We start from the raw sequence: 25,182 nt of genomic DNA, 5'->3' as shown, positions 1-25,182 counted from the left end.
GCAGTATACCACATTGGCAGATGTGCAGGTGAACCCTGCTTAATGTGGAATGTCATCTTGGGGCCCGGGTTAGGGGTGAGGGAGGAGGTGTGGGGGCAAGTGTAGCATTTCCTGCGGTTGCAGGGGAAGGTGCCGGGTGTGGTGGGGTTGGAGGGCAGTGTGGAGCGAACAAGGGAGTCACGGAGAGAGTGCTCGCTCCGGAAAGCAGACAGGGGTGGGAATGGAAAAATGTCTTGGGTGGTGGGGTCAGATTGTAAATGGCGGAAGTGTCGGAGGATGATGCATTGTATCCAGAGGTTGGTAGGGTGGTGTGTGAGAACGAGGGCGATCCTCTTTGGGCGGTTGTGGCGGGGGCGGGGTGTGAGGGATGTCACCCCCAGTTCACCTGGGCCATCTCCAGCACATCCCTCACCTTCCTGGGCCTCTCAGTCTCCATCTCAGGCAACCAGCTTGTAACTGATGTCCATTTCAAGCCCACCGACTCACACAGCTACCTAGAATACACCTCCTCCCACCCACCCTCCTGCAAAAATTCCATCCCCTATTCCCAATTCCTCCGCCTCCGCCGCATCTGCACCCACGATGAGGCATTCCACTCCCGCACATCCCAGATGTCCAAGTTCTTCAAGGACCGCAACTTTCCGCCCACAGTGATCGAGAACGCCCTTGACCGCGTCTCCCGTATTTCCCGCAACACATCCCTCACAACCCGCCCCCGCCACAATCACCCAAAGAGGATCCCCCTCGTTCTCACACACCACCCTACCAACCTCCGGATACAACGCATCATCCTCCAACACTTCAGACATTTACAATCCGACCCCACCACCCAAGACATTTTTCCATCCCCACCCCTGTCTGCTTTCCGGAGAGACCACTCTCTCCGTGACTCCCTTGTTCACTCCACACTGCCCTCCAACCCCACCACACCCGGCACAGTCCCCTGTAACCGCAGGAAATGCTACACTTGCCCCCACACCTCCTCCCTCACCCCTATCCCAGGCCCCAAGATGACATTCCACATTAAGCAGAGGTTCACCTGCACATCTGCCAACGTGGTATACTGCATCCACTGTACCCGGTGTGGCTTCCTCTACATTGGGGAAACCAAGCGGTGACTTGGAGACCGCTTTGCAGAACACCTCCGCTCAGTTCGCAACAAACAACTGCACCTCCCAGTCGCAAACCATTTCCACTCCCCCACCCATTTTTCAGATGACATGTCCATCATTGGCCTCCTGCACTGCCACAATGATGCTACCCGAAGGTTGCAGGAACAGCAACTCAGATTCCGCCTGGGAACCCTGCAGCCTAATGATATCAATGTGGACTTCACCAGTTTCAAAATCTCCCCTTCCCCAACTGCATCCCTTAACCAGTCCAGTGCGTCCCCTCCCCCCACCGCACCACACAACCAGCCCAGCTCTTCCCCCCCACCCACTGCATCCCAAAACCAGTCCAACCTGTCTCTGCCTCCCTAACCGGTTCTTCCTCTCACCCATCCCTTCCTCCCACACCAAGCCGCACCCCCAGCTACCTACTAACCTCATCCCACCTCCTTGACCTGTCCATCTTCCCTGGACTGACCTATCCCCTCCCTACCTCCCCACCTATACTCTCTCCACCTATCTTCTTTTCTCTCCATCTTCGGTCTGCCTCCCTCTCTCTCCCCATTTGTTCCAGTTCCCTCTCCGATGAAGGGTCTAGGCCCGAAACGTCAGCTTTTGTGCTCCCGAGATGCTGCTTGGCCTGCTGTGTTCATCCAGCCTCACATTTTATTATCTTGTAATTCTCCAGCATCTGCAGTTCCCATTATCTCAAGTCCCTCAGCCTTTTCTCGTAAGACCTTCCCTCCATACCAGGCAACATCATAGTAAATCTCCTCTGCACCCTTTCCAAAGCTTCCACATCCTTCTTATAAATGCAGTGACCAGAACTGTACACAATACTCCAAGTGCGGCCGCACCAGAGTTTTGTACAGCTTCACCATAATCTCTTGGTTCTGAAACTCGATCCCTCTATTAATAAAAGCTAAAACACTATGCCTTCTTAACAGCCCTGTCAACCTGGGTGGCAACTTTCAAGGATCTGTGTACATGGACACCGAGATCTCTCTGCTCATCTACACTACTAAGAATCTTACCGTTAGCCCTGTACTTTGCTTTCTGGTTACTCTTACCTCTCAGCCCAGCTCTGCAGCTTATCTATGTCTCTCTGCAACCTACAGCATCCTTCATCACTATCCACAACTCCACCGACCTTAGTGTCGTCTGCAAATTTACTAACCCATCCTTCTACGCCCTCATCCAGGTCATTTATAAAAATGACAAACAGCAGTGGACCCAACACCGACCCTTGTGGTACACCACTCGTAACTGGTCTCCAGGATGAACATTTCCCATCAACTACCACCCTCTGTCTTCTTTCAGCAAGCCAATTTCCGATCCAAACTGCTATATCTCCCACAATTCCATTCCTCCGCATTTTGTATATTTGTTACATTTGATATCAACACGAGGATAGATAGGAAAATCAGATGTGAAGATGAAATAAAGAGGCTGCTAAAGGGTATAGATCGTTAAGTAAGTGGGAGGAAAGTCTGGTAAAAGGGACATGATAGAAAATGTGAAACTGTCCATTTTATCAGGAAGGTTAAAAACAGCATCATCACCATCATCTAAATGCTAAGAGGTTGCAGAGAGACCTGGCTGTTCTACTGCATTAATTATAATTACTTGCATTCAGGTTTTCGAAGAAATCTAACAGAACATTACTGCTTATTGTGAAGGGAAATGAACAGAAAAGTTGGGAGGTTATGCTTCCATTATGAAGGGCACTAGTGAGAACGTTCTTTAAAGAAAGAACGTGAACACACTGAAAGGCAATCACTGCCTCTATCCCAGATATTAGTCCGGTATGCCTTCTCTGAACTGGCTCCAACACATTAACGTCCTTCCTCACTGCGCACATAGCCCAGATATGTTCCCACTTGTCCCCTGTATAACAAAACCATCACCTCCCTAATTCTGTACTCAACTCCCCTTGTGATGAATTATTACACACTGTGAACATTCCTAAGTACTTGCTGTTCCTGAATACTAACCTTAACGACTCACACAAAGACAACTGGATCTCTCTGCATTCTGGGTTCTAGAGGTGCTGAGATGCATAAAAGTTGACTTGCTTGAAACATACAAGATCTTGAGGGGTCTTGACAAAGTAGACATGAAGAGGATGTTTCTTCTTATGGTAGAAGCTGGAACAAAGGGTCGATAGTGGAAAAAATATTCAGGTGTTGCCTATTTAGGATTAGGTGAATTATTTTTCTCACAAAGGACCATGTTTTTTTGCAATAAGCTTCCTGAAAAGGCAGCAAAAGCAGAGTCCTTGAATATTTTTAAGCCAGAGGTGGATAGATTCTTGCTGAGCAGAGAGGTTCAGGGTAATCAGGGTAGGCAGGAATATAGATTTGCCATTTCAATCAGATCAACCATCATCTTACTGATTGACAGAGCAGGCTCAAAGGATCAAATAGCGTACTCCTGCTCTTTCTTCCTATGCTCATACATTAACTTCTCTCTGATGTTCAAACATAATATTGTCCTAAACTTTCCCTACAGTTAACAAAGCAAGTTAAACCAGTGAATCAGAGTGCTGGCTTCTGCAATAAAAATTTCTTCAGGAAAATTTTAAATCATCAACAGCTGTGCAAAACAGTTGCTACTGGGTTACTAATCCAGAGATTCAGCTAATGCTCATAGGACATGGGTTCAAATCCGACCGTGGCAGTTGATGGCATCTGAATTCAATAATTACATTTGGAATTAAAAAGTTAGTATCGGTAGTGGCGGCCAAGAGATCACTGTCAATAGTCTTAAAAATCTATCCAGTTAACTACAGACCGTTAGGAAAGGAAATCTACCGACCTTACGAGGGCTGGCCAAAATGAGATTCCAGACTCAAACAATGTTAATGATTCTTACTAGCCCTCTGAAATCGCCTCACAAGATGCTCAGTTCGCGATAGTTCGGAATGGATTACACATGTTGGCCTGCCAGCGCTGCCCACATCCCACAAAATAAATAAAAGAAACAAAATCATTTTTGCAGTTCAATGAAGTATTTCATCCTCATTTCATTGGTTTCATGAGTAAAACAAATTAGGCTTTTGCTTCCCCACCCCCAACCTTCCAAAATTCCCCACATCAATCCATAGCATTTTGATTCCATTAGCACTGTGTACACTTATAATAGTTTACTTCTCACAATGTCTCTTTTCAAAAGAACACTTTGTTTTTATATTACAGATTCAAAACGGCCCAAATTTCTTTTACTGAAAGCAAAGCAAATCAGCTGATCCCCATCTGGGGTTTGTGAAAGTGCTTTAAATGCGATGAGAAGAAAAAACACACAGACAAGTAAATGTCATTGTAAATTGAAATGGCCTTGTGCAAATTTACAGAAAGTTTTTTTTTTGACAATTAAAACCCACGCTAAAAACATTTAGGCTGAAGATAAACACAGCATTTAATACCATGAATGTGAAATTTCCCACTATTCACGCTTGCAAAACACTGAAAATTTGATAGGGAAGAATTTAATTGTAGCGGAAGTAGTTTATTTTCTGTTTAAGCCACAGTCAAAACTGCAAAACACAAACTCCTGGAAACCTCCATTTCTACATCAAGGCACTAGTCTGCCATTTTGGGACTGCTTACCCATAAATCGGACAGTTGAAAAGAGAACAAAAAAAAGTTGATTTTAAAGAAAAGGCTGTTATCTCAAACAATAGCAAGCAAACAAATTTTTGTTTCTAGTAATCACGCGCATCTTAAATAACCACCTGGGAAGCAACCGCAGGCCAGCAGTTATTCATCCACTGTCTATGGAGAAGCACTCAACTGTCGGTGACAGTTGTCGAAATGAATTAACTGCATATCATAAATCCAATCAAAAATCCCATGGTTAGCAACTTCGTCATCTTTGCTCTGCTACCAACAAGTTAGAAACAACGTCTGAAATTTCAGCACATCGCATAAAAGATGATGGAAACCAAGTCACATTAAACTACTCCAATAGCATTCAATGCGGAAATGCTCCAGTCTAGGCCTGAACCTTCCAAATACTGATCAGATTGCCTCCACCTGTGAAGATTTCCCCAACTAAATGCTGCTATGCATTTCTTAGAGGATCTTTTGATGACAACTGTCAAATAAATGCATGGTGCAGTGTCATTTTCTGTCAGAGTGAAACAGTTAGGACAGGGCATGAGAGAATTTGGGAACTGCAGATGCTGGAGAATTCCAAGATAATAAAATGTGAGGCTGGATGAACACAGCAGGTCAAGCAGCATCTCAGGAGCACAAAAGCTGACGTTTCGGGCCTAGACCCTTCATCAGAGAGGGGGATGGGGAGAGGGAACTGGAATAAATAGGGAGAGAGGGGGAGGCGGACTGAAGATGGAGAGTAAAGAAGATAGGTGGAGAGAGTATAGCTGGGGAGGTAGGGAGGGGATAGGTCAGTCCAGGGAAGACGGACAGGTCAAGGAGGTGGGATGAGGTTAGTAGGTAGCTGGGGGTGCGGCTTGGGGTGGGAGGAAGGGATGGGTGAGAGGAAGAACCGGTTAGGGAGGCAGAGACAGGTTGGACTGGTTTTGGGATGCAGTGGGTGGGGGGAGAAAGAGCTGGGCTGGTTGTGTGGTGCAGTGGGGGGAGGGGACGAACTAGGCTGGTTTAGGGATGCAGTAGGGGAAGGGGAGATTTTGAAACTGGTGAAGTCCACATTGATATCATTAGGCTGCAGGGTTCCCAGGCGGAATATGAGTTGCTGTTCCTGCAACCTTCGGGTGGCATCATTGTGGCAGTGCAGGAGGCCCATGATGGACATGTCATCTAGAGAATGGGAGGGGGAGTGGAAATGGTTTGCGACTGGGAGGTGCAGTTGTTTGTTGCGAACTGAGCGGAGGTGTTCTGCAAAGCGGTCCCCAAGCCTCCGCTTGGTTTCCCCAATGTAGAGGAAGCCGCACCGGGTACAGTGGATGCAGTATACCACATTGGCAGATGTGCAGGTGAACCCTGCTTAATGTGGAATGTCATCTTGGGGCCTGGGATAGGGGTGAGGGAGGAGGTGTGGGGACAAGTGTAGCATTTCCTGCGGTTGCAGGGGAAGGTGCCGGGTGTGGTGGGGTTGGAGGGCAGTGTGGAGCGAACAAGGGAGTCACGGAGAGAGTGGTCTCTCCGGAAAGCAGACAGGGGAGGGGATGGAAAAATGTCTTGGGTGGTGGGGTCGGATTGTAAATGGCGGAAGTGTCGGAGGATGATGCGTTGTATCCGGAGGTTGGTAGGGTGGTGTGTGAGAACGAGGGGGATCCTCTTGGGGCGGTTGTGGCGGGGGCGGGGTGTGAGGGATGTGTTACAGGGCATGCCCTCTTTTTAAGGCACTTACTGCTGTACGATTAGGTCTTATGTTCCAGTTTTCAAATGTCAGTGAATGAATGACTGAGTGGACAGGTAAGGAGTGAGTCAAGAAGGGCATGAGGCTACAGGAAGCCAATGAGTGTCTGCAAGAGTTACACTGGACTCAAATGTTAATTCTGTCTCTCTATCAAAAGATGCTGCCAGACTTGCAGCATTTTTCAGCACTTTGCTTTTATTTCAGATATCCAGCATCTGCAAAGATTTGCTTTTATTTCAATAAACGTGCAGATGGCTCAAGTGTTTGCAGGTTAGTTGGGCTTTTGGGAACAGTATTTGGGGAAGCAACAGCCTAGCGATGTTACCACTGGGCTGTTAATCCAGAGACTCAAGGAACATTCTGGTGACCTGGGTTCAAATCCCACCAAGGGAGATGGTGGAATTTGAATTCAATAAAAATCCAGAAATTAAGAATCTAATGATGATCATGAAATCACTGTCGATTGCCAGGAAAAATCCATCAGGTTCACTAATATTGTTTAGAGAAGGAAACTGCCATCCTTACTTGATCCTGCTGACATATGACTTCAAACCCACAGTAATGTGGGTGATTCTTAAATGCCATCAGGGCAATTAGGGAAGGTCAGTAAATGCTGGCCTCAACAGTGATGACCTCATCTCATCAATGAATGAAAAAAAAAGGATACTACTCTAAGGGGTTGTGCAGGAGCAGAGAGACCTGGGTGTAGATGCACATCAGTCATTAAAGGCAAAACTGATATGAAGAACTGCTGGTCTGGGTTTCACACAATAAGGTGAGCGTGCAGAACAGGCTTTCAAGAATAGTTCCAGAGATGAAAAAGTTGATTTACAAGATCAGATTTGAGAAGTTAGGGTTCTTTTTCTTAAAGAGAAGGCTGGAGGAACATTTGATAGAACTTTTCAATGTCTTGAAGGATGTGGACAGAGTAGATAGAAATTGTTCCTGCTCAAATAGATCAAGAAGCAGAGGTCACAGTTTTAAAGTGTTTGCTGGAAAAGCAAACAGAAGCAAGAAAATCTTTTTTGTCAAAGCAAGTACGGGTCTGTTAGGGTCTAGATCGCATCACTTGTAAGTGTGGTGGAAACCTATTCAATGGAGGTATTGGGTGATCATTTAAATCGAAATAATGTGTGGGGTTACAGGGAAAAAAGCAGGAGATTGGCACCATGTTAAGATGCTTAGGAAGAGGTGCGGACATGAGAGACAGAATAGGCTCCTTCTGTACGTTAGCAATTCTGTGAAATTCAGGTTAGGTTCATTAGCAAATCAGTAGCATAATTACCCAAGTGTTGTAACTAGATTTTAATCTGTCCAACATTCCTTGGGCAACTTGCCTTAATGATTGTTTTACTGATTTATTTGTTGTCACATGTACTGAAGTACAACGAAAAGCTTCATTTACGAGCAGTACAGACAGATCATAGTAAGCAAGGATGCACAGATCAAAAATGACTTAGACAGAGGCATGTGAAAGGAGAGATCAATGCTAGCAAGCTCAGTGTTACTTGAGGCTAGAGAGTCCATTGTTGTGGAATATTCCGAACCTGAACTACTTCCAAATCTAACTCTGACTCAAAGCTATTCATGTAAGATCACAGGGAGCAGGGGAATTGCCAATTAGAAGTTTAAATATACTGGGCTGTTCCTATGTTGATTCACGCTTCCACAAGTCCACAGGGTCCAGATTTGATTTGATCAAAATCTTGATTTTATTAGTGTCACGTGTATGAGGTACAATGAAAAGCGCATCAGGGGAACACAACACAGAGCAGAATACAGTATTATAGCTGCCAAGGCAGAGAGAGATCAACATTAACATTTAAGAGTTGATTCAAAAGCCTGATAATAGCAGAGAAGAAGCTGTTCTTGAATCTGGTTGTGCATGTATTCAAATTTTCATATTTCTGCAAGATAGAAGGGTGGGACAGGTTTTCAGTTATGTAGGTTGCTTTTCCAATGCCATCAGGGAGGGAATTCCAAAATTTTTACCCAGCGAGTGAAGGAACAGCAATATATTTCCAAGTTAGGGCAGTGAGTGGCTTGGAGGGGAACTTGAAAGTGGTGGTGTTCTCACATATCCACTGTCCTTGTCCGTCCAGTTGGGAGTAGGTATAGGTTTGGAAGGTTCGGTCCAAGGATCTTTGGTGAATTTCTGCAGTGCATCTTGTAAATCGTACACTGCTGCTACTGAGCACTGGTAGTGAGGGATTGGACGCTTGTGGATACAGTGGCAATTAAGCGGGCTGCTTTGTCCTGGACGGTTTCAAGCTTCTCGAATGTTGTTGGGGCCGCACTCATCTCGGCAAATGGGGAGCCTTCCATCACACTTCGGACTTGTGACTTTCAGAAGGTGGGCAGGCAGGTGTCAGGAAGTGAGTTACTTCCCGCAGTACTCTTAGCCTCTGACCTGCTGTTGTATTCACTGTATCTACTGAGTTTCTGATCAAAGATAAGCCCCAGGATGTGATAATGGTGGAGTCAATGATGGTAATACCATTGAATGTTGAGGGGTCGTGGTTACATGGTTTCTTATTGGTGATCGTCATAGCCTGGAATTTGTATGGTACAAATGTTACTTGCCACTTGTCAGCCCAAGCCTGGATATTGCCCAGATGTTGTTGCATTTAGACATGGACAGCTTTAGTGTCTGACTAGTCACAAATGATGCTGAACATCGTTCTCCTATCAGCAAATACCCCCACTTTTGTTGTTGATTGAGGGAAAGCTATTGATGAAGCAACTGAGGGGAGTTAGGCCTAGGTCACTATCGTGAGGAACACCTTCAAAGTTGTCCTGGGGCCGAGATGACTGACCTCCACTAACCTTGACCATCTTCCTACGTACCAAGTATGGCTCCGCTCCAACCAGCTGACAGTTTGCCCCCATTGGTTCCATTTTGCTGGGGCTCCTGGATGACACTTGGTTGAATGCAGCCCTGATGTCAAGGGCTGTCACACTCACCTCACCACTGGAATTCAACTCTTTTGATCATATTTGAGGCCAGGAGCAAAGTGGCGCTGGTAGAACCCAAACTGGGAGTCACTGAGCAGGTTATTGCTGAGCACTTGCTGCTTGATAGCACTATTGATGACACCTTCCCTCAGGTTACTGATCTTGGATAGAGAACCGATAGGACGATAATTGGCCAGGTTGCATCCGTGCTGCTTTTTATGTAAAAGACATTGTCAGGTATATGCCAGTGTTGCAGCTGTACTGGAACAGCTTGGCTAAGGGAGCAGCAAGTTCTGGAGCACAAGTCTTCAATACTGTTGCTGGGGTGCTGTCAGGGCCCACAGCCTTTGCAGTATCCAGTGCCTCCAACTGTTTCTTGATATCATGTGGAGTGAATCAAATTGGCTGAAGGCAGGTATGCTGGGAACCACTTGGCACCTCTAGCTGAAGATTGCTGTGAAAGCTTCACAGCCTTGTCTTTTCCAGCAATGATACAGAAATGAATAACTTCACAATGGCAGTGTTCCATGAAAAATAAATTAAAATCCTCCAAACTTTGATCTTAATTTTGGAGGTGGCATAAAAGCAGCCAGAAACAAATACTATTTTGTTGGAAGAAATCGATCAAGCCATGCACCTTGCCTTCAAGACAAATTAAAACTTTTTTTTTGAGACTAGCCTCAGAAATCTGAGATGATACACCGAAAAACTTCAGTTGCACCATTTATTATTCAGCAGAGCATTTTATAGTTAAGAAAATATACTTACCTATCAATCCGTAAGACAGGAACTTATTTACTGATGTAAGCGCCAACCCTGTGATCGGTCCAGTAGTATCTTCTGATCTGATCACCTCCAGGAAAGGTCGAAGGAAAACATTTGGTTCTATTTCTGAGAGGTCTGCAGAACAAAAGGAAATCAAGCTTAATACTATGTTTTTGTCATCAAATTGCATACAGCACTAACTGGAAGCACTCCTGTATTAGAATAAATATCTAAATACGCTTTTGGACATATATAGTGCTCAGTTTCTCTTCAGTTCTACTTTGGGACTGAGTCTTCAATACCAGATCTGATGTACCCATTACATGACCTTTGCATTAATTCTTCTTCTGATGAAAACTTCTTTTCTGAAGTGAAGTGATTTGCACTAGTGTTAAAACATACCCGGTACCACAACTTAGAAGCATCTCAAAAGGCTGCACCCAAAAAAACAAAACAATGGTTAACACATGGGCATTAACAGCAAGCATGCTTTATCCAACAAGATGCCACAAACATCAATGAAATAAACAACAAAGTTATTTCAAATATGTTGAAGGGGAACCATGAGCTAAGCAACTAGCAGGATGCCTTGCTATTAAATTTGTACCTGCAGATCATTCGTATGCACTGAACCACAGAAAGGGTCTCCAATTCAAAGCTCATTTGAAGAACGGCAACTTCAGAACTGTTGAGTGCAAATTCGTTAACATATTCAGGTCAACGACAATTGGCTGCATCTGGGTACGAGACCATTACAAATATACTGAGCCACAACTGAGGATATTTGGACAGAAAACCAGAAGTTTGGTCGAAGTGGCAGGATTCAAGGAGTATCCAGGAAAAGGATATGGAGGATAGTGAGGAGCATGATAATACACTGGGCCACTTTGAGATTAAAAAAAGAAGTGATGTTGGATCTCTTGAAGAGTATTAAGGTGGATAAGGCCCCACAGCCCAATGGTATCAAGCCCAGGTTATTATAAGGTAGGAGATTGGTGGAGCCTTGACCAAGATCCTTGCTAGCCACTGGAGAGGTGAGCCTCTATTCAAGAAGGGAAGTTGGGACAGATCCAGGAAGCTACATACCGGTGAGCCTCACATCAGTAGATGGCAAGTTATTGGACAGAATTCTTAGGGACAGGATTTATACACATTTGGAAAAGTATGGCCGAAATTAGGGACTTTGTGCATGGCTTTGTGCAATGCAGGTCATGACATATGAACTTGATTGAATTTTGTGGTGGTAATGAATGTGATCATTGAAGATAGAGCAGTGGATATTGTTCCCATGAATTTTACTAAAGTTTTTGAAAGGCCCCTCTACGTAGGCTCATTCAGAATATTAAGATGCATGGGATCTATGGTGACTTGGCCGCATGGATTCTGAATTGGTTTGCTTGTAGGAGACAGAGGGTGATGGTGGACATTTTTCAGGCTGGAGGTCCATGACTAGTGGTATTCCACAAGGATCCATGCTGGGACCTCTGCTGTCTGTGATATATGTAAGTGACTCGAATGCAAATGTAGACGGGTGGGTTAGTAAGTTTGCAGACGATCCAAGGATCGGCGGAGTTGTGGACAGTGTAGAAGGTAGTCAAAGGATTCAGCAGGATATAGATCAGTTACAGATATGGGCAGAGAAACGACAGATGAAGTTTAATCCCGGTAAGTTTGAGGTGCTGCATTTTGAGAGATCAAATGTTAAGGAAAATTTTAGTTATTTGCAGGACTCTGAATAGTACTGATATATAGAAGGATCTTGAGGTTCAAGTCCATAACTCCACTGAAAGTGGCTACGCAAGTAGATAGGGTGGTAACAGCTGCATATGGCATGCTTGCCTTTACTTGTTGGGGAATGGGGTACAGAGTTCAGGATGTCATGTTGCAGCTTCACAAGCCTTTGGCTAGGCCACACGGAGTATTGTATACAATTCTGGTTGCCACATTACAGGAAGGATGTGGAGGCTTTGGACAGGGTGCAGAAGATGTTTACCAGGATGCTGCCTGGATTACAGGGTATGGACTGTAAGAAAAGGCTACAAAAACTCAGGTTGTTTTCTCTTGAGCGACGGAGGCTGAGCGGAGATTTGATAGAAGTCTATTAAAATTATGAGATGCATAGTTTGGATTGATGGTCAGAATCTTCTTGCCAGAGTTGAAATGTCGAATACAAGGTACAGCATGCATTTAAGATGAGAGGACGGAAATGTTCAAAGGAGATGTGAGGGGCAATTTCTTTTTTAAAAAAAGAGTGGTAGGAGTCTGGAACATACTGCCAGAGGTGTGGTGGAGGCAGATACGATAAGGGCATTTGAGGGATTTTTAACAAACATATGAATCTGCAAGGAATGGGCGGAGATGGAGAAAAGACAGGCAGAAATGACTTGTTTCATTTGGTGTCACATTCGGCACAGCAGTGGGCTGAAGGGCCCGTTCCTGCACTGTACAGTTCAATGTTTTTCATGAGGAAAGCATGATTGAGAGAATAGAAAATTAGCCATGCAATTTCAGACAGTTCAGTGACGAAATGATTTTCTTTCCTGAGGTTCATGAATCTTCGGAACTCTGTTCTTCAAAAGGTGATAGAAGCAGAGTTTTTGAATATTTTCAGGCACTGGTAGAGAATGTGGAGTAATCACATTAGTGATGATCTTAAGGAGCAGGCTTGAGGCTGATGTTTACAATGTACATGTTAACTATTTAAAGAAACAGAATCTTGAAAACGGTGGTTGATTCAAAACAAATCATTTTTACATAAACTCGAAAAGTAAGTACAGTATATGCACCTGCTAAACAAGAAAAAGTTAATCTACAAGAAGTCATTTGCATCAAAAAATTTAAGTGGGTATACTTTTCCTCCCATTGTGTTTTTACTGTATGGTACATAATAGGTTGTCTTTAAAAAAAATTTCAATTTCATTGAATTCTCACAATCTTGCAGTATAAACGAGCTTTATTTTCCCCAGCCGGGTTACTGGCATTTACATTTAGAAACGTCAGCAATCATGGGGTTTGAACTTTGCCGCAGTGAACGTCCCTGCCCCAGCAGAGTACGAGTGAATAACAGATGTGCTCTGGTCCATTAATTTGTGTGGCATTTAAAGCAGTTACATACCATCAGCAGTGATTTGCTGTCTAGACCGCACCTGAACAATCTGTCAGTAAACACTGTCACATTCAAACTTGACTCAAAATTAGATGTGATTCTCACTAATACTTTCAAGATGCAACAATGGAATCAGAATTCAGTTAAAATTATCTGTTTACACCTTATATATGTTACTACAATAACAATTACATCATTAGGGACATGGAGGTAGAAGGAGGCAGACATTCTAAAACAGTTTGCAAAGCGATATCCACTGACACAATACAGTAGGGCTTGAGATTCAGAAAAGACTGATTAGACACAAGTCAGAGACAGAATACAGCAGATCCTGAAATCCAAGGTTGACATATAGGAGGCTGGAAGAACACAGTAAACCAGTCAGCATCTAGAGGAAAGAAAAAGTCATTGTTTCGGGTAATACCCAATTGGATAAGCATATGGATGATGATGGAATAGTGTAGGGGAATGGGCTTAGATTAGTTCACAGGTTGGTGCAACATCGAGGGCCGGAGGGCCTGTTCTGCGCTGTACTGTTCTATGTTCTATGTTACCCTTCTTCAGGACTGGATGTGGTAGCAGGGTGATCTGCAGATTAAAAGAAAAGGAGGGCTGGGGGTAGCGGAATGGTGGTGACAGGTTGACAGTGGTAGTAGGTATGGCCTAGTTGATTGATGGGAGGGATGAATCCTTTTGGTAGCTAGAAGAGAGGGCCAGTAGGTGGAATGGAAGGGAGGAGGTAAGGCTGGAAAAGGATCCAGGGAATGGGTGGGAAGGTTACTTGAAATTAGAGAACTCAATGTTGAGTGAGCCAGGCTGTAGGGTGTCCAGGTGGATGGTAAGCTGTTGTTCCTCAAATCTGCACTCTTAATCACCGCGACGCTAGAGGAGGCCAAGGACGGACATGTCGCAGGGATCGGGGGTAGTGAAATGGGCAGAGACTGGGAGGTTAAGCTAGCTGTTGTGGGCGAGGTGAAGATGTTCGGTGAAACGGTCACCTAGTCTACGTTTGGTCTCATCGACATAAAGGCAGCCACAATCAGGTACACCGGATACAATAGATTAGGTTGGGGGAGATGCAGGAGAACCTCGTCCCACCTGTTTAGAACCCTGGATGAAGGTCAGGGAGGTGATGTATGGGCAGATACTGAGTGGGTTGGTGGGGAGTGTGGCGTGAGCTAAGTATCGGGGAAGGGAATGTCCTTGCCGAGAGGAGTGGGGAGTGGGGGGTGGGGGGTGGGGGGTGTTCCAGTTGGTGGGGTCTGATTGGAGTTGTAAGTGTTTGAGGATGATACGTTGGACACGGAGGGTGGAAAGTCAGGACAAGGGGATACCTTTGTTCATTATGTTTGGAGGGAGGGGGTAGTTTGGACCTATGGAGCAGCAAATGGAAGAGGCACGGTGGAGGGCTGTCTAGGTGACAGAGAGGGAAAAAGAGCACTGTTTGGAAAAGCCAGACATCTGGGATGCTTGGAAGTGGAATGTCTCCTTGTCAGGGCAGATTCAGCGGAGACGGAGGAATTGGAAAACCCGGATGGAGTTTTTGCAGGATATGGGTGGGTGGAGGTGTAGTCTAGGTAGAAATGGGAGTCTGTGGGATTTCAGTGAATGTCAGTCCATAAACTGTCATCATTAATGGAAACAGAGAGGTCAAGAAACAGGAGGAATGTGCCAGAGACAGACCAAGTGAACTTTACGAGGGAGAGGTGGCAGTGGTAGAGGAGGTGGAGGAGGAAGTGGAAGTTGTTAGCGGAAGATGACCTGCACCAGTTCATCCTGGGTGCAGGATGCAGCACTGATGCAGCCATCGAGATAACAGAAGAGTTGGAGAACAGTACCAGTGCATGTACTGAAGAGGAACTATTTGACATAACCAAAGAGGCAGGGGTAGCAGGCCCATGGAAGTGCCCGCGGATTTGGAGAATTGAAAGAAAAGTTAGAGGGTGAGGGCTAGTTTGGCAAGGTGGAGAAGGGTATTAGATGGGGGGTGGGGGTGTTGGATGGGTCTATTGAAGTGGAAAAAACTGAGGGCCTGGTGGCTGTCCTTGTGGGCGAAGGGCCTGTATTGGGATTGCATATCTATAGTAAAGGTGAAGGGCTGAGGGACTGGGAAACAGAAGTTTCCAAAGAGGTGGAGGGTTGGTCTTGTGTCCCAGGTGTAGACGGGGAGTGCACGGAGTTGAGTGTAGGAACAGATGAGTTCGGTGAGGCAGGAGCATGTGGAGACAATGGGTCAGCTGGTGTATTTGGGCTTACGGATCTTGGGGAGCAGGTAGAACAGGGCAGTGTGGGCTGAGTGACTATAAGGCTAGTGGAGGGGAGGTCACCGGAAGCGATGAGCTCAGTGACAGAGTGGGACATGGTGGCTTGATGGGCTATGGAGGAGTAGCGATCAAGTGGGAGGTAGGATGTGGTGTCGGAGAGTTAGATTCAGCCTCTGCAATATTGAGGTCTGTCCTCCAGTCTACCATACCCCCCTTTCTTAGCAGGTTTTATAGTGAAATAGTGATTGGTGCAGATAGAGTGGAGTGCTGCACATTCTGTGGGAGATAGGTTGCAGTGGATGAGAGGGTGTTGGAGGAATCGAGGCAATTGATGTTGTGTTAGTAATTAACAGTGAAGAGGTCCATAGCGGACAAGAGGCTGGCAGGGGTGTCCAAGAGGAGGAGGAAGATTGGAGGCGGGAGAAAGGGTCTCCGGAGGGTGCCTGGGATTCTTTATCGGAGGAAGCATTGAGGCAGAGGCAGCAGAAGAGCTCCATGCCATGGTGGGCGCAGAACTCTGAGATGGAGGCAGGAGAGGCACGAACATAACTGAGGGCAGGTCATTCAGCCTCAGAGTTCAAAGTCAAGGGGGACAAGGTGTTGTCTCTCAAATTTGTGTTCTGATTTGATCTGACACTGGAAGATGCCAAGAATGGATGTCAGAGGGGGAAAGGGAGAGGTCAGTTGCAGGGGGGAGTTGAAATGGGTGGTGACCTGGGCACCCTACAGCCCAATATTGAGTTCTCTAATTTCAAGTAACCTCCCCACCCAACCCCTGGCTGCCATTCCTACCGACCTCCTCCCTTCCATTCCACCAACTGACCCTCTCTTCCAGCTATCAACCTGATCCCTCCCATTAACCAACCAGGTCGTACCTACAACCAGTGTCCATCTATCACCACTGTTCCAATACAATCACCCATCACCTTTATCTGCAGCTCCCCCTACACGCCACATCCAGTCCTGAAGGGTGATACCTGAAACACTGACTTCTCCTTTCCTCCAGATGCTGGCTGGTTTGCTGTGTTCTTCTAGCTTCCTGTTTGCCTGATCAGATGCAGGGCTGTATTTGGAATCTTTCAACTGCTATGTTACTGAAATCAGCTGTACAACAAGATGACACCAACTGAGGAACAAGAAAGCTGATGTTTCAGACGGGTCTAGACTTGAAACATTAGCTTTCCTTCCTCTGATGCTACCTGGCTTGCTGTGTTCCTCCAGCTCCACACTGTGCCTACGTGGCCTGCTGTGTTCCTCCAGCTCCACACTGTGCTATCTCAGCGTCCAGCATCAGCAGTCCTTACTATCTATGACAGTTACTTCAAATTGCTAGAGAGTACGAATGGAACACAGAACCACTGTTTGATCTTCAAATGTTGTAGCAAGACCCAAGCAATGACGGAGAAAAAAATATCCTCCAAAACAAAATGGGTTCATTCATCTCCTAAAGATCAAAATGAAAATAAAATACTGCTAAGTCTTTGCCTTCAGAGGAAGTTTGGGTTAATGGCATAAAAGCAATGCTGCAGCTATCAATTTAGCAGAGGTAAAGAAATGCATGACGACAATAAAACAAAATTCTCATCTGATACAGCAAACAGCACAGGCCCATTTGAAAAGTTCCTGAAACTTTTGCCAACACCGATTCTCACACTCATCTAATTAAATCAAATAGGATGCAGATGTATTCATGTGTATATAGTTACATGCAATTCCTTCTCACCCAGTGTTTTCTTTTTCTTTATACTGCTGAGGAAGCAGGTTATAGGTGTCATGGTTGATAGTGCAATAAATGTAATGCATTTAAAGTAAACAAATGACCTAGGACGTTTCTCCTCTCCACTCAGATTATCAAGAAACGCTTTTGAAGGTGATGGAGTGCTGAGGCATGATTCTGTGAATGAATCGATGAAGCAAACATCAACAAATACACCTCACAGCACCGCTGCACCTCCTGCCCCGAAGGCAAAGCATTTTAACAAACAGAACTCAACACTGATTTTTCAGGTTGTCAGAAAAGCTTGCTTATTCATGAAATATGGTTGGTCAAAGTAGTGAAGAGATGAACTCAGAATAATCATTTTCCTACATCAATTCTATTGACAAAGTCTTTCACATGGTTTGATTTGTTACTAAATATGGACCAAGGTCAGATCTTCAGTTTATTGCTAAATATCTCAAAAAAGCTGACGTGTGTAATTTTGGGAAACAGATAGTGGCATGTAGTTTTCAAACAATGCCAGCAATTAATCTGTGAACTTCTCATTCAACATAGCATCACTGTCATCTCTGAAAATCTTTTCCATTCAAAGTTATGTATTTCCGAGGTAACTGACAAAATTGGACAATTCAGTCTTAAACTCCATGAACTCTCAGAAAAAGTCAGCTGCCACCTTACGTAATTCCTCCATTGTTGCACTGAGGTATTTCCTAAATTTGTAGGTACGCAAATAAAGCCAACCACCCATGAACACAGATGATCCCATATTCCAGGCAACTTCAAATAAAACTTAAAAATGTTGAAACTACCCAGGAGACCAATGCTACCTGATCTGCCAAGTATTTCTTGTCTTTTCTACGAACAAATACACAAATTGGGAGCAGGAATAGGCCATTGAGCTTGCTCTGCCATGTGGGAAGATCTGATTGCGGCATCATCTTCATCTTTTCTTCTAATACTGACATTCTTTGATTCTTTTGTTAGTCAAGATCTATCTCTACACTAAAAATATTCATTGCATCAGCCTCTACCATTCTCAGGGAAATAAAGTTCCACAGACCACACAAAGTTTAAAAAGACTTCTCCTCATCCTCATCCTCATCTTAAATGGGACCCTCTTTATTAGCGAACTGTGTCCCCTAATTTTAGTCTCGCCCACAGGGGAAACATTCTTTCAGCATCAACGTCTTCAAGTCTCCTTAGGATCTAACTTGTTTCAATAATATCTCTGAAACTTCTCACCATTTAAATAATAAGGGTATGACGATATAGTGGTCATGTCTCTGGACAATAATCCAGAAGCCCAGAGAAATACTTTCAGAAAGTGGATCAAACGCCAAGGTAGTGTTTAAATTCAATTAACAATCTGGACAATAAAGCTGGTCTCAGCAAAGATGACCATGAAACAATAACTGATTGCTGTAAAAATTCAATTGGTTCACTAATGTTCTGTAAGGAAGGAAGTCTGCTGTCTTTATGTGGCCTGGAGTTGCAGCAACGTTGTTGACCCTTAGCTGGCCTCTGAAATACACTAGAAAAACACACAGATCAAGCATTTGGAAATGAGTAACAAACGTAGTGACACCTACATTGCATGAAAGAATGAAAATAAGGACATGCTGACACACCTTTTCCAGAACTTTATATGTTTCCCCTTTAAATAATCCACGGTGGTGCCAAATGATTGGGCCATCATTGGCACAGAAATACGTTTTCATGCTGTACAAGATTACGTCTCTGCTTTCCAAGTATATTTCTTGCATCCTAGTTCTGATAAGTACAGGATTAAAAGTTTCAACTTCAAATTTCCTTTCAGCAATGCTTAAACCTAAAGTTATTTCAAACCAGAGTTCAACTTTCAGCTTTAATCAGCCCTACAGAATTTCCAGTAACATCTCCAAAAGAAAAGTGATTTAAAAGAAATAAAATTGAAATTCTTTTGCACTTGGCTTCAACTATTCCACATCTTCAACAGTGAATTATGAAAGTGGCTGTGATAAACTTTGTGACAATTCAAAACGAGAAAGTATTACAAGGTATATACACAGAGAGAGAGAGAGAGAGAGAGAGAGAGAGAGAGAGAGAGAGAGAGAGAGAGAGAGAGAGAGAGAGAGAGAGAGAGAGAGTGAGTTAGAGACAATTCAGTCCAAAAGTTTCATGTCAATTTATGCTCCATGAGTCTTCTCTAACTTTCATACAGCCCAACCAAAATATCCTTAAATTCCTTTCTTCCTGTCATGTTTGTCTCACTCGCTTCAACTATTCACTACGACAGCAACTTTGGCATCTCACCACTCTGTGGAAGATGTGATTTCCGCAACCACCACCCTCCCCCAACCAAATTTCTTTTTTTGCATTATTAGTGATTAGCTTGTACTTATGGCTCCAGTATGGTATCGCCCTGATATTAAACTCTTTCATAATCCTGAAGGCATCTATTATTAAAATCAACCCTCAAATCTCCTATTTTCTACATAAAAAAGCCAAAGCCTGACCATCCTTCCTTGATATATATAACCATTAATTTCTGGTAGCAATCTAGTAAATCTTATTTGTATAAAGTTGTTTTCATTCTTCCTCCCTTTCTAGTTTCAAATCTCTTGTGGTGCCGCTCACAGACAGTCTGGTATTTGAAGCATGTTCATGTTCAGCTGCTGAGATGAGCTACCTTGAACCTGGCCTGTCCCTTTAGGGCCACTGCTCAAGTACTCACTGTGATAAGTGCTCTAAGTAGGCAATCTACATAATTGTAGCTAGTTACAAACTGAAGTCAATTGGAAAGAAGTTGCAGCTGCTCGAAGACTTAAGCTGAAGGAAGAGTGAGAAATTTACTAATCACAAACTTCATCGTTAGAAAGACCACAACAAAAAATCTGCAAAATACATTCTCTCATAAGCAACCATGGACATTCTGTATTTTCAAAGTTTTGGCCATGATAGATGTCTTTCAATGAACTTGCCCTTGTAATCTCAAGAAATCCCTCAGGATTGAGGATAATTTGCTTGCATTTCAGTTCAAGAGTTGCACCTGCATCCACTACTCCTGACGTGGCCACCTCTACGTTGGTGAGACCATGCGGAGGCTCGGAGGCCACTTTGTAGAACGCCAGCACTCTGTTCACAACAATCAACAATGCCTTCCAGTCACGAGCCATTTATTACAAGAGAATAATACAGCACTGCTATAATAAAGTTTAAAAAGTTTGGACAGGCCTCGGAACAAGATTATTTAAATAATATTGATTTAGCACAAAAGTAAAAGCTTAAAAACCAACAGATTACTAATAGCATTGAGACGTTGCAAATGTAAATCAGCTTTATGCAATAGCACGTTGCAGGACGACACAATGGCTCAATAGTTAGCAGTGCAGCCTCACAGCACCAGTGACCTGGGTTTTACTGAACCACAGGCGACTGTCTGTGTGGAATTTGTACATTCTCCCTATGTCTGCATGGGTTTCCTCCCATAGTCCAAAAGATGTGCAGGCTAGGTGGACTGCTAATGCTAAATTGCACGTAGTGTTCAGGGACGTGTAGATTACATGGATTGTAGGGGGATGGGTCTGGGCGAGATGCTCTGAGGGTTGGTGGTGAGACCTGTTGGACTGAACAGCCTGATTCCACACTATAGGGATTCCATGATCTTGCTATTAATGCAAGTTTCTCTATTTAAGATCACCAATGGCTCATCTACTTCCACTTTAAACTAAACAGGCCCTTTGATTTAGCACAAGTGGCAGTACTCTATCCCAACACAAGGTGCCAGTGTTTGGTTTCACTAACCAATTCTCATAAGACAGGGTGTACTGGTTTGGAAAGCAAATGAGACAAGAATTCATAAACAAGTGACTACAAGCCAACTGAACAATATATTGGGAGAGAGGGGGAGACGGATTGAAGATGGATAGAGGAGAAGATAGGTGGAGAGGAGACAGACAAGTCAAACAGGCGGGGATGCAACCAGTAGATGTGAGAGTAGGTGAGGAGGAAGGGAAGGGATAGGTCGGTCCGGGGAAGACGGACAGGTCGAGGGGGCAGGATGAGGTTAGTCGGAAAGAAACAGGGGTGCGGCTTGAGGTGGGAGAAGGGGACAGGTGAGAGGAAGAACAGGTTAGGGAGGCAGGGACGAGCTGGGCTGGTTTTGGGATGCAGGAGGGAGAGGGGAGATTTTGAATCTTGCCTCTTTGTAGGTTACATGGAACAATCCCTCATTCTGTACCTACACTGGCCCTAAAACCCACCTCTTCCTCCATTACATTGATGACTGTATCGGCAGCGCCTCATGCTCCCACGAGGAGCTTGAACAGTTCATCCACTTCACCAACAACTTCCACCCCAACCTCAAGTTCATCTGGACTATCTCTAATACCTCCCCCTCCTTCCTGGACCTCTGTTTCCATCTCAGGCAACCACGTAGAAACCAATATCCATTTCAAGCCCACCGACTCCCACAGCTACCTAGAATACACTTCCTCCCACTGACCTTCTTGCAAAAATTCCATCCCCTATTCCCAATTCCTTTGCCTCCGCCGCATCTGCTCCCATGATGAGGCATTCCACTCCGGTACATCTCAAATGTCCTCGTTTTTCAAGGACCGCAACATCCTCCCTGCAGTGGTCGAGAACGCCCTCGATTGTGTCTCGTGCATTTCACACAACTCATCCCTCACACCCTGTCCCCGCAATAACAACCAAAACAGAATCCCCCTTGTCCTCAAATACCACCGCACCAACCTCCGATCCAACGGATCATCCTCCGAAACTTCCGCCATCTGCAATCCGACCCCACCACCAAAGACATTTTTCCATCCCCACGCTTGTCTGCCTTCTGGAGGGACCACTCTCTCTGTGACTCCCTTGTCCACTCCACACTCCCCTCCAACCCCACCACACCCGACACTTTCCCCTGTAACTGCAGGAAGTACCACACCTTCCTCCACACTTCCTCCCTCACCCTCCATCCCAAGCCCCAAGACGACTTTCCACATCAAGCAGATGTTCACCTGCACATCTGCCAGTGGCATACTGCATCCGCTGTACCCGGTGTGGCTTCCTCTACATCGGGGACAACAAGCGGAGGGACTGCTTTGCAGAATACCTACACTCGGTTCACAATAAACTACTGCACCTCCCAGTCGCGAGCCATTTCAATTCCCCCTCCCATTCCTTAGACGACATGTCCATTCTGGGCCTCCTGCAGTGCCACAACAATGCCATCCGAAGGTTGCAGGAACAGCAACTCATATTCCACTTGGGAACCCTGCAGCCCAATGGCATCAATGTGGAATTCACAAGCTTCAAAATCTCCCCTCCCCCCCACTGCATCCCAAAACCAGCCTAGCTCATTCCCGCCTCCCTAGCCTGTTCTTCCTCTCACCTATCCCCTCCTCCCACCCCAAGTTGCACCCTCATTTCCTTCCTACTAACCTCATCCCGCCCCCTTGATCAGTCCATCCTCCCCGGATTGACCTATCCCCTCCCTATCTCCCCACCTACACTCATCTCTACTGGCTCCATCCCTGCCTCTTTGACCTGTCTGTCTCCTCTCCACCTATCTTCTTCTCTATCCATCTTCGATCCGCCTCCCCCTCTCTCCCTGTTTATTTCAGAACCCTCTGCCCCTGCCCCATTTCTGATGAAGGGTCTAGGCCTGAAACATCAGCTTTTGTGTTCCTGAGATGCTGCTTGACCTGCTGTGTTCATCCAGCTCTACGCTTTGTTATCTCAGATTCTCCAGCATCTGCAGTTCCTATGATCTCTGAACAATATATCGTCTTTAAGGAGACAAGGGAAATGCTTTCTCTGTCCAAACAGTACAAAATGCCATTTTATTGGGCCAAAGGGTCTGTTTCAGCGTTGTCATGGCTCTATGGCTTTATGTGGTCCACTTCTCTATCTTCTGCCTATTCACATATCTGTCAAGATGCTCCTTAAACACTGCTATTGTATCTACCTTCACCACTTATTCTAGACACTTACCACCCTCTGTGTTAAAAACATGCCCCTCACATCACCTTTAAACTTACTCCCTTTTCCCTTAAATCCATGTTGTTAGTAACTGACATTTCTACCCTGGGAAAAATAGTCCAACTATCTGTTTTGTCCATACCCCTCAATATTGTAAATTTATATCTGGTCCCCCCTTTTGAAGTACAAATGAAAATACTATGTCCATAATAATCTGCACCCAAGACAACATTAAACAAGACAGATTTGCATTTCTGTCATCTTAGGTCATTAGTAAATAATACTACAATGTGTATTAAATTTGCTTGTGCCAATGCTTGCATATTGTGGATAATTTTAAAGTCTATAGGCAAAGATTTATGTTGGCATATAATGCCAATTAAAATGGGATTTCTTGGTTTTTCACTGTATGAAGAATGAGTTGATCAATCTTTTTTATTTTTACAAGCAATATAAAGCAGACCTCATTTAATTCGGTGAAAAACATCTCCAGGCTATCAGCTGCTCTAACAACACCCATTTAATAAAAACAGAAAACCTGCAGAGAAAATAGAAAACAGGTAAAAACAACATTCAAGAATTTTGAAAGTCACGAATCACCAAATGACCTGATCCTGCTTCAATCAGATGGACTGCTACAGTCTTTTTTTGTAGGAAACGAATTGTTTAAAAGCCATAGGTAGTTTAATTGTGCTGAGATGCAATAAAGGACATCAAAGGCAAATCTGACCTCCTGTGCCAAAGAAGTTAAAACCTAAGAACAAAGCACATTTCCATCAACAATATGGGTACTGAATTTTTCTCCTGAAAATTTGTTGGCCTTTATCACTTTATTAAGACACCATTATTTTGGCCTTTTGCAGGCACAGGACCTCATCAGTAACTTGTGATACAAGACTCAAAGCACACAAGACCTTAAACGACCCTGAAGTTTGCACAAGAGAGCATCATTTATTGGAAATGTCAAGTTAGAGTTTGAACATAAACATTGCTCAGCACAATGAAAATATTGTCCAAATGCTCAGGATGAAGTATTTGGGCTATTTATTTTAATTAAGTCTGAATATTTCTTGCAGTAAAACATATCAGGATATACAGTGGCTGGTGATTTCATCTGCCTTGTCCATGACTGAGTGAACCAGAGAGGACAAACAAAAGCATTTCTGTCTCGTGGTATATTTCCAAATGGTCAACATCCAAAGTACACTGCATTAAAACAGAAACCAAAACTTTCTGCAGATAGCATGACTTGCTCTATTCTCTCTGCGATTGTGACAGGAGGCCCTCCTGTTAAAAACAATTTTTGGAAAGTAGTCTTAAAACAGCTGCTTCAGAGATAACGGGAACAGCAGATGCTGGAGAATCCAAGATAATAAAGTGTGAAGCTGGATGAACACAGCAGGCCAAGCAGCATTTCAGGAGCACAAAAGCTGACGTTTCGGGCCTAGACCCTTCAGGCCAAGCAGCATCTCAGGAGCACAAAAGCTGACATTTCGGGCCTAGACCCTTCAGGGGCTTTTGTGCTCCTGAGATGCTGCTTGGCCTGCTGTGTTCATCCAGCTTCACACTTTATTATCTTAAAACAGCTGCTTTATGGATTAAGGCGACTTAAAACATAATAAAAGCAAAGGACTACATATGCTGGAGATCTAAAATAAAAATAAAGCACTTGAGAAACTTAGCAGTTCTGGCAAAAGATGTGTAGAGAGAAGCAAAATTAATGTTTTGAGTTCAATTTGACTTTTCACCATGAGATAATATGCATCTAGTGAACTCAAAACCATCTCATATCTTGGAGACATATTGGACTTTGAACATTAACTTAGCTTCTCTCTCCACGGACGCTGCTAGGCCTGCTACCTTAAAACATAACATACTCAAATGGCAAGAACGGAAACAGAATTATCAAGACAGTGGACATTGAATTTTCAAACTGCGAAGTAACTTCAGTCA

At 44.4% G+C, this 25,182-nt stretch overlaps 1 protein-coding gene across 9 annotated transcripts in view; it reads right to left on the bottom strand.

Annotated features, from left to right (window-relative positions):
• gbf1 (golgi brefeldin A resistant guanine nucleotide exchange factor 1) overlaps positions 1-25,182 on the bottom strand; it is a 267,167-nt gene that overhangs the window by 125,219 nt on the left and 116,766 nt on the right. For all 9 annotated transcript variants that reach the window (XM_048563288.2, XM_048563291.2, XM_048563287.2 and 6 more), the window contains exon 4: positions 10,176-10,307. In XM_048563288.2, the coding sequence (XP_048419245.1) occupies positions 10,176-10,307 (132 nt within the window). The remainder of the gene's footprint in view (positions 1-10,175; positions 10,308-25,182) is intronic.

This window comes from Stegostoma tigrinum, chromosome 37 (genome assembly GCF_030684315.1).
Source record: "Stegostoma tigrinum isolate sSteTig4 chromosome 37, sSteTig4.hap1, whole genome shotgun sequence".
Lineage (NCBI taxonomy): Eukaryota > Metazoa > Chordata > Chondrichthyes > Orectolobiformes > Stegostomatidae > Stegostoma > Stegostoma tigrinum.
Note: the sequence above shows the minus strand (reverse complement) of the source record. Positions and strands in the feature narration are given on the sequence as shown.